This window comes from Rattus rattus, chromosome 10 (assembly GCF_011064425.1).
Source record: "Rattus rattus isolate New Zealand chromosome 10, Rrattus_CSIRO_v1, whole genome shotgun sequence".
Classification (NCBI taxonomy): Eukaryota; Metazoa; Chordata; class Mammalia; order Rodentia; family Muridae; genus Rattus; species Rattus rattus.
The window spans coordinates 89,932,880-89,943,445 of NC_046163.1; the positions used below are offsets into that span (position 1 = coordinate 89,932,880).

Genomic DNA, 10,566 nt, shown 5'->3' on the forward strand with positions numbered 1-10,566 from the left:
GTCATGCTCACTCTGGACTCTTTTCCTCCACCAAAGCTTTGTATTTCTTTACGTCCTTTCCTTCTCTTTCTTTTTCATTCATAGACTAGGCTGGAGCAGCGCTCTCTGAGCTCTGCCTGCCTCTGCTTCACAGGGGATGGGATTAAGGATAAGCCAGCTGCTCTCATTCCTCCTTGCTTTCTGTTATCTTTTCCTCTGCCAGCTGAGGGGACAGCCAGGGACAGCCAATGATGGCCAAGTGTCTCCTCACAAGCAGATCTATTGATAAGCCAGCATGCACACCCTCTGCCTGCGATGGCCAGGTGGCCCTCCAGGTTTGCCTTCCTAGTGGCTTCCTCTGGAAGTTTCCACTGCCTTCCTCGGTTTCATTCAGGTTTTTTTTTTTTTTTTTTTTGGTTTTTTGTGGTTGTTTGCTTGACTGTTTGTATTCTTCGCAATGCTACAGATGGAGCCCAGCCTCTGGAAGGCCAAATGGGTGCCTCGGACTTTAGCCGGGTTTGTCCCATGTTGGTAGCACCACTTGTAGGGACATGGTGGGGGGCCTGCGTCAGCTCTGTCACAGAGCTTGACTGCTTGGGGAGGCAGGAGGTGGGAAGTTGACTGTGCTTACCCCACACCATCTCAGGGCAGGAGTCCAGCCCTAGGGAAGCCTCGGGACAAAACTCCAGGTCTGGGGAAGGGCAGTCTGAGGCACAGGACACAGCTGGAGCTGGCTTGGGGGTCCCTGAGCCTGCAAGGAGGCCAGGGCTGTCTGGTTCTCAGGCTCTTGGGCATCCAGGTGCCGCTGGGATGCCATGGAAGAGCTGAGAATGGAGTGGGGGCCTCGGGGCTGGGTCTAGCCTGGGGCTGAGGGAGAAAGAGGGGAGCTCCGACTGGTCCCTCGGGGAGTCCTTGGCTTGGTTTGGCTTGGTAGTGGCCACGGCTGGGGGCTGGGGGCACAGAGAGGATTTCCTCGTGAGATTAGATGGCAGCTCTGTAGGAGAAGGGCTTCTCTACAGCTCCTCACAGTAAACCAGGACAGTGACTCCACGAAAGCCAGTGGCAGCAGTCCAGAAACCGTCCTTTCCAGTAGGTGGTGGGAACAGGATTGCTTAACAGCTGTTGCACTGGGTCTGATTGCCACGGACCAGTATTTCCTTGTTCACCTGAGCAGACTTGCTGGTGTAAATTACCTCCACCCACCCTTCCCTGTGATGGCAAAAGTAAGGCGTGTCACCAGAGGAGGAAGGAAAAGTCCTGAATACTTGAGGGCGTCCCTGTGTGCACTCACTTCCTTTAACACGGTTCCAAAACACGGGGGCTGTAGAACAGAGGGTAGAACCAGGGCAAAGACCCCTGCTTTACAAAGCGTGATTACAAAGCAAGAGGTGCAGCTTCATGGGGCTGAGCTGTGCCATGTTTCCCCGAGATCCTCACGCGTGGCCCAAGTCACGTGTCGTTTTGCGCCAGGGGTTCAGTCAGTTGCGAGAGAGTAACTTGGTGTGGGCACGAGTTTATCCAGTGCACCTGCCGATAAAGCTGCTGCTTGATTTTTTCTGCTCTTGACTCTTCAAATAGGACATTGACCAAGTTCTGATCAGGCCCCTAGCTGTATGGTCTCGCTTTAAATAAACGTTTAAGTCGACTCCTCGGTCTTACGGATGTGGAGAAAAGAGAAGACTCGCTTTCTTTTGTGTAAACAAAAACTGCATTTTCCATTCTGAAAAGCATTGAAGAGACACCCCTGGAAACCATGCCATAGACCTAACACAGGGAAAGCAGGGAAGCATCTGGAGATCTCTGGAATACTCCCAGAGTGCACTCCACCTGAGAGAACCTTCTGGGAACTTGGAGCTCCAGGATGTTGCAGCCTGGTACAAAAGAAGTAGATTTGGGGGGTGGAGGGAGCTGGGGATGCAGCACAGTGGTAAGAGCAAAGCAAAGCTCTGGCTTCCAGGCACAGTCCTACAAACCCCCCAAATATAGAGAATTCAACCACTCCCTGACTGTTCACAAATAATCCATTTCGAATAAATACATTTTGACTCAACTCTTGAATGAAAATCTCCTACTCAAGTGTGACTCAAGTATTTGTGTGAAGCCCAGTATGGAAAGAACTTTGTTTGAGAAGGTTGTGAAGGGGATTGTGACCCCCACCAACCCTGTAATTACCCTGATCCTAAATTATTTAGCCAGAATGCCTGATGAATGCGTGTCCAGGGCTGACCTTCAAGACCTCAGCTTGGAGGCCTTCCATCCCCGCTGCGCAGTTCCTACTGGTGGCACGAAAAATTACAAAGACAACTGGTTTCTCCCCACATACAGACTATGTAGAGGGGCAGGGCAATCGTTTATATATTCTCTCTACAAATAGTAAGAAAAGGCCATTTTGTTGTTGCTGGTTTGTTTTTGTTTTTTAATTTAATTTTGTTTTTTATGTCTGAGTTTAATCTAGTCTAGGTTTAGCAAGAGATCACCCTCTCTTTTATAATCTGTTACCACCCCGTGGCCAAAGGCATCTGTGCTGAGCTCTCAGCATTGGCTGCAGTCATGACTAAATGACAGGCAGGCCTGTCTCTGCCCTCACAGAGCTTTCTTACCAGGTAGCCACAGGCACAGGGCAGGAAGGGAAACTAGTGGAGAGTCCCACAACGGCCAAGCACTGGAGATATCCACTAAGCTTGCCCAAGACGCAAGGGGAAGGAAAAAGGCACGGTCCAGGCATGGCTGATTGGGTAGGTATGTGCCGGAAGCAGGAGGAGGGAAGTGGATGCTGATGGGGAAGACAGACGCAGGCTGAGCCTGGAAGGAGAATACATAGGATACTTGGCCTTCCAGGGAAGGACTGCAAAGGCAATATTGGGGAGAGAGGAGAGTCTCTTGAGTAACTCCTTGAATCACATCATGAAGGCTACTAAGACACAACAGGCAGCAAGTTGGTGGCAGTCCTTCTGGACAGCTAAAGAATTAGGATCCTGAGTTCTGGAAGGGGGCAGAGAGAGAGAGAGAGAGAGAGAGAGAGAGAGAGAGAGAGAGAGAGAGAGAGAGCGCACACAAATATTACAACTGTCTTCTATTATGAAATTCAGGACCTGGCTCTTGTGTTTGTCCTTGCTTTTTAGGAAGGTGTGTTTTATGAGCAGGCTGAGCTGCTCCATGAAGATGCTTCACTCCTTTCTCTAAGCCAGTAGAGGAGGAACAGAAGAAAGGGATATCCTAGAGACTCGGGGTATCTTTAAAACAAGACTTACAACATAGAAATAAAGTCAGCATAAAGTAAATACAAATAAAGGGTTTTTTAATCGTGGTGAAATAAAAATTTCCATTGCCATTTTAACCACTTAAAATGCACAGTCATTGCCACTTACTAAAATTGGCATTGGTATAACAGTATCCAACAATAGTCTACCTTTTCCCAGAACATTTTCATCTTCCCAAAGAGAACCACTATAACCATAAAGTAGTACCTCCTCACCCTCTTCCACCTGCCTCACAACATCTTCCATAGACATGGAAACCTGCAATGTTTGCTCTTAGGTGTCTGCCTGTTGTCACTCAGTATATGGGCAAGGCTCGTCACAGTGTATCATGTACCACAGTATATCGGCAAGGCTCGTCACATTGTATCACGTACCACAGTATATCGGCAAGGCTGGTCACAGTGTATCATGTACCACAGTATATGGGCAAGGCTCGTCACAGTATATCATGTACCACAGTATATCGGCAAGGCTCGTCACAGTGCATCATGTGCGCAACCTCACTTATATGCCTAGATAGTATTCTACCACATGGATATGCCACATTCTGCTTACTCACCCATCCGGTGATGTCTATTTGGGCCTTTTCTACCTTTTGGCTACGTCAGCAACACTCTAAAGAACAATGACACACAAGTATAGTTGGGGTTGTTTTCAATCTTTTAGGAGTGTAGCTGGAGATCACATCATCATAAATCATGAGTCACATGACTCGAGGCTTAGCTTTCTGAAGAGTTCCCACACGGCCTGTCTCATCTTACATCACACCAGCAAAGGGTTCTAGCTTCCCCGTATCTTCAACCATTTGATTTGTTATTTTTCTGCTCTTGTGTTGTTATAGTTTGTTTTCTGTTGCTATAAGCACCATGACCAAAAAGCAGCTTAGAAGAGGAAGGGGTTTACTTCAGTTTATAACTCCTAAGGACACAGCCCCTCATCAAGAGAAGTAGGAACTCAAAGCAGAAACATGGAGGCAGACGCCATAGCAGAATGCTGCTTGTTCTCTGGCTTACTCCCAAACTTATGCTCAACTCACTTTTTTATGTTACCCAGGATCATCCACTTAGAGATTGTGCCACCCACAGTGGCATTAATCACCAATCAAGGCAATCTCGCTCAGACCAAACCAACTTTCTAGGTGAATCCAGGTTGCTTAACTTGACAATAAACCAACCAACACAATCCACCCTTTGTCAGCTTGGCACATCACTGTTAAACCTTACCCAAGACTTCATGTTGATGTCATAATATAGAATACATCCAGTTCAACTCTAAAAGTCCCACAGTCTTTTAAATTTTCAACATTTTTAAATCCCTAAGGTCTTTTTAAGAATTTAACATCTCTCAGATGTAGGCTCCTTCAAAAAATGATAAAATACACAGTTTCATATTCCTAAACGGAAAAACTGAGGCATAGAAACAATCAGATTTAAGTAAAACCCCAGTATAAATCCAGATTCCAACATCTGGAGCTCATTCGTGATCTTCTGGTCTCCATGGGCAGATGCCTCAGTTCTGCAGCTCTCCCAATGGCTGCACGCACAGCTTGAGTCACAGGCTCTGCTCAACTCTACTTCTACCACTCTTAGCAGATACCCATGGTCCCAGCATCTCCTGGGATCTCCAACTGTGACCAAGACTGTGACCAGAGGCCTTTCCTGGCCTCTCTTTGATGACTCTGCATCAGGAATGTGCATCCTTGCTTTTAGAGCACATTAGATGTTGCCACTACCTGCATATCACAGGCATGCCATGTCATTTTTCTTTACCAGGCAGGAATCACAGCCTTCGTGTTCTGGTTTGAAGGCGATTGTTCCTGCCAAACTCATTTGAGGCTTAATCCTCCAATATAACTTTCTTATGGGAAGAAGGTGAGTGACGGCGGCCTTTGTGAAGATGCTAACACTGGTTCCCCTCAGTGGTTTGGGTCTTATGGGAACAGATTAGTTCTCAAAACAGAAGGCTGCTACAAAAGCAAAGCCTGACCCCCTCTGGGTCTCTCACTGTAGGGCCTCCCCTGAACACACTTGATCCTCACTGCTTTTGAGCACTTCCTGACTATGGGATGTCAGGTACATTGCTAGGATACAGCCAGAGGGGGAGGTGTCATGCTAGCTAGACTTTCTAGCTACCAAAACCATGAACCAAGTGAATCTTTTTCCATATAAGGTTCCCAGACTCAATCATTTCCTTGGAGCAACACAAATGGACTAAGATAAACTGCCACACATTTTTATATCTTAACTGTTAATCATGACAAAATACACATAATACAAAATTGTCTATCTCAACTATTCTGCCAAAATGTTTTCATGAAAAATATATCATGCACAGAAAAAAAATCTGATATGTCACATTTGAATTTAAAAAATAAATGCTTACAGTGAGTTAATGTAACCTACCACAGGTCTTAACGCAATGATGTGGTTTTAATGAGAACAGCCCCATAGGCTCATAGGTTTGAACTTGGTTCCCAGTTGGTGGAATGGTTTGGGAAGGATTAGGACGTATGGAGTTATTGGAGGAGATGTGTCGGTGGGGGTGGACTTTGAGACTTTTAAAAGCCCACCCCATTCCATTTGGCTCTCTCTCAGTGTCTCAAGGTTGTCTTCATTGTGTGAGCTACTTCTCCAGCACCATACCTGCCCGCCCGCTGCCATGCTCTACACAATGATGGTCATGGACTCATCCTCTGAAACTGTAAACAAGCCCCCAATTAAATGCTTTTCTTGTTCATTGTCTTAGTCGTGGTATTTTCTCACAGCAGTAGAAGAGTAATTGAGACACACAGTCACCATTTTGCCACCCTATCGGCCTTACACATTACTTCGAAAGCTGGTTTTTATTGGCCCCATCAGCATCTTTGCCCTGGACCCTCTCTGACTCCAGAGACACTCCTTTAAAGAAAAAGATCGTCAGGCCCTTAGCAAAGGTCTGCAGATTCTGCTCGACCTCCTTTCTTGCATCCTGTACTATGCTTTTAGTATCTCTGCTCCTCGAAAATAAAATAAATGGCCTGAGGGGAAAAAGAAGTCCCGAAGTTCAAAACTTTCCACCTTCTTCTTTCAGAGGGAGGAAGAGCGCAAAGTTCTCAGCTGTGGGGGACCTGGAAGACGGTTCCGAGAAGGTTGTTTCTGAGCCACGGCAGCAATCAGGAGCGTGGGCTTCGTCAGACATGCTTCCAAGGGGTCGCTATCCTCGCGGTGTGAGAGCCGACCTCGGCTCGTCTTCGCCACTCTCTGCTTGCTTTCTTTAATAGTTTATTAGAGATAAAAACCTTTCCTATGCGGTAAAAATCAGTGACTTCTGTGCTCGGCTTCTAGGAGCTCAGTGACCCACTGACTCCAGGGTCCTTCCAGGCTTTCCTTTCACTCTAGGGATGCACCAGGTTGTCATGGTCATGGACACTTAAAGGGGCCAGGGAAGGGACGGCCTCACTAAATTCAGATCTCCTCCACTCTGTGGAAATCATGAAGTTGCAGATTCTGGTCCAGAAGATTTGGAGGAGACAGGAGACTCTATGTTTCCTAAGTTGATGATCTAAATGGCAGGTCAGGGTCACATCAAAACGGACCTGAAGGCCAGGCTCTCCAGACGTCCAGCGCCTTGCACACCTGCTCAGCCCTCCCTTTAGTCATTCCTGGCACTTTCTCTCAGCAGCCTGACCCAGGACTCTCGATCTAGAACACAGCCGGGCCTCTGACCCTTCATTTCTCAGACTTCCAGGGTTCAATCAGCCTCTGAACTGAGATGTGAAACTGCTCATCTTGGCCATTTTGCTTAACTCTGCTCTCCCTGCACCTCCCAGGCTGGGTGGTCTTACTCACTGGGGTCACCCCTGTTCTCATTTCTTTGAAATTCTATGATTGCTTTTCGATTGTTTGCCTCCTGGTAATGTGTATGCCTGGACTATGCCTTCAGCATTTCATTTCCACAGACACCAGTAAGATATACCCAAAGTATTTCCACTGGGCCACTCCTGACCAGCCCAGGGCCTGGAATCTGGGTATGTATGCACATATCTGTTGACATAAGGGACAAAGTGTACATGGAATATAGTGGTTCTTAATGTTCCCAATGCTGTGATCCTTTGCTACAGTTTCTCATGATGTAATGTCCCTAACCAAAACACTACTTTTGTTGCTACTTCATAGGTGTGAAACATCATTTGCCTACCCAAGGGGTCGCTACCCACAGGTTGAGAACCACAGATGTAATAGATATTAAGCAATTTCTACCATCCCTAGTGTGCTTGGACCAGGGAGTGGCACTATTAGGAGGTGTGGCCTTGTTGGAGTGGGTGTGTCACTGTGGGTGTGGGCTTTAAGACCCTCATCCTAGCTGCCTGGAAGCCAGTATTCTGCTAGTGGCCTTCAGATGAAGATGTAGAACTCTCAGCTCCTCCAGTCCCACATCTGCCTGGATGCTGCCATGTTCCCACCTTGATGATAATGGACTGAAACTCTGAACCTGTAAGCCAGCCCCAATTAGATATTGTCCTTTATGTAGATGATTTGTAATTCCTGGACTAGACTATGCTCAACTAGCCCATTAGTGAATCCCCAAAGGCTCACTGTGGGCTCACACCTTCCCTTTATAGAAACCCTTAACTGTGTGCTTCCTGCTCTGGATCAAGTTCACATCTCAAGCATGAACTTGGAAAAGACTCATCAATTTGGGGCAAAATCAGAGATGCCCTGGGGGGAAAGAGCTGTAAAGTTCTGTTTAGCGATTTCTTCCAGGACCTGAAGCCTCTTCTGTAATGGTGACAGCTCACAGAGCTGTTGAACACACTACATAGCTTCAGGGTCCTTTTGTGCTTATTGGACAGCCCAGGAAATGGAGAGCCAGCCCCTGGCTCTGTCTATGACCTGGTCCACACACTTACTCTTAGCACAGAGGAGCCTGATCTCCTGTTCTGCCCTCCCTCACCCAAGAGGACCGCTTTGCACAGTCACACTCACTAGCTATGTGTTTGGAGGCTTTGGCCATTTATAATTATTTTAGTGGTTATTTTATTTATTTGCATTTCAGATGTTGTCCTCCTACCCAGTTTCCCCTGCACAAACCCCTATCCCCCTCCCCGCTGCGTCTATGAGGTTCCTCCCCCACCCACCCACCCACTCCCTCCTCACTGCTCTAGCATTCCCCTATGTGGGGCCATTTGTAATTTTTACAGATAGATTAAGTCCCAGGAATTGGTCTTCAGGAATTTTGCAGGTAAAACCTGGCTGTTGAGAAGAGGGATGTTTCTGCACTCTTTTCAATCTCAAATTGTTTGGCCACTAGAACTCAATGGGGTGAGTTTTGAGGCACAGTTGTATTCAAGTCCAGATACGGCCACAGTGAACTCAATTTTTCTGCCTGCATCTCACCTTCCAATGTCAGAGGCCAGCTTTTCAATTTCAAGTCGCTTCATGACACCCACACCATCCTCGTGGGCATCAGCCATCACTGACTGAGGGAACTGAGGACCCGAGAGTGACCCAGAGTGTTCCCTACCATTCTCTACATGTGTTCTCTCTCCACACCCCACACATACTACCCTCAGATGCCTTTCAAGGAACTAAAACAAAATGGAAGACAGTGTACACCATACACAGACATCAACACAGAGCCCCGGGTCAAAGGAGATATGTTAGTGCCCTTGAGTCATTGTTCTGAAGAAAGCACCTGATGGGACAACACAAAGGAAAACGATTCATTTTCCTTCACAGCTCAGAGGTCTTGAGGCTGGGAAAGCCTTGGTGGAACACGGGAGTCAGTCCATCTCATGGGAGGGGAGGCAGAGCTGGGGACAGTGGCCTCCAAGTGTAGAATGTGTCGCCTATGTCAGGAAGTGTCCATCTCTGGTACTCTGCAACTTCTCTCATACAAGTGCCGGTTACAGGCCTAGAAACTCTAAATCTAGACAAGTTGTCCATGGAAGGGAACAGTCCCAGAAGGTGTACTCAAACTCATTGTAATTGTAAGACTAAGGCACAAAGAACCTTGGGAAATGTCATTTAACTTCCTCCAAAAGCTCCTTAGCCCAGACACTCCCCCACCCCCCAGACAGAAGGCTATGTGAGGTCTCAGATCTAACCCCAAGTCTAGCAGGCAGTGGCAGTGGATAATGAAAGTGGGGGGTTAAGGGGACAGTAGGGCTGGTACACAGTGTCACTCAGGTGTGTTGGTATGTGAGTGTGACAGCAAGGTGGCCTGTGTTGGGGGTGGCAGTAGGGCAGAGTCATCGTGGCTTAGCACCGTTTGCTTCTGGGGTTGCAGGACAGAGAGGAATTAGGGGTGCCTGTGCCTGAGGAAGTAGCAGGGATTCTGTGAGTCACACTTTTTTTTCCTTCTGAGTCAGGGATCAACTGGCACATGGAGCCTGGGTTGAAGGTACTATGTGTCCTTTTTATCTCTTATGGCCTTAAAAGAGGGCATTTTCATTTCTGCTCATCAACACTTCCAAAAATTCCTCAAGAAACACATCCTCTACTAGAGAATGCAGACCCAAGAAATGAATCAGAACATTAACAAGGTCATTTCTGTCCAGCCATAGTGTGTGTGTGTGTGTGTGTGTGTGTATGTGTGTATGTGTGTGTGTATGTGTGTGTATGTGTGTGTATATGTTGTGTGTATGTGTGTATGTGTGTATATGTTGTGTATATGTGTGTATGTGTGTGTATATGTTGTGTATATGTGGGTGTATGTGTATGTGTAGGGGTGTGTATATGTTGTGTGTATGTGTGTATGTGTGTGTATGTGTATGTGTGTGTATGTATGTGTGTAAACACAAGTGCACATAGAAGCCAGGGGTCAACATTGGATGTCTCCCTTAATCCCTTCCCATCTTTAATTTTGAGATTTGTGACATATGATACCATGCATGCTAGGGCATGTGAATGTGGGTACACATACCTGTGGCGTGCACAGAGAAGAGAAGATGGCGTCTCTCTCCCCACCTATTCCTTTGCAGTAGGCTTCCCCAGCTTCTGGACTGACATGTTCTCAGCCAGGCTGGAAGGCAGCAAGTCCTAGTAATCCCCCTGAGTGCAGTAGACACCCTGGGATTGGGGTCGGAGGTGTGCACGCGATGCCTGGCTTGCTATGTGGGTGCTGGGGTCTGCGTGATTGTTCAGGAAGCCCTTGCAACCACGAGTCATCTCTGCAGGTTCCACCCAGTGGTTTCGAGACCGGGTCCCTCACTGATCCTGAAGATCACTGGCTGGCCAGCACCCAGGCTCCTCCTAGCCCTGCCTTCTCAGTAGCTGGATTATAAAACAGGCACCCACACCCTCATCTGGTACAGTGGATTAGAACTTGGGTCCTCTGAGAGCTTGCT

General features: G+C 47.4%; 1 protein-coding gene across 1 annotated transcript in view; it reads right to left on the reverse strand.

Moving 5' to 3' along the window:
* Tnfrsf11a (TNF receptor superfamily member 11a) overlaps positions 1–8,691 on the reverse strand; it is a 47,386-nt gene extending 38,695 nt beyond the window's left edge. Inside the window, exons 1-2 of the mRNA XM_032914691.1 lie at positions 8,615–8,691; positions 6,067–6,255 (exon numbers count right to left, since the gene is read on the reverse strand). Coding sequence (XP_032770582.1) covers positions 6,067–6,255; positions 8,615–8,691 — 266 coding nt within the window. The remainder of the gene's footprint in view (positions 1–6,066; positions 6,256–8,614) is intronic.
* Between the last annotated feature and the right edge of the window lie 1,875 nt (positions 8,692–10,566).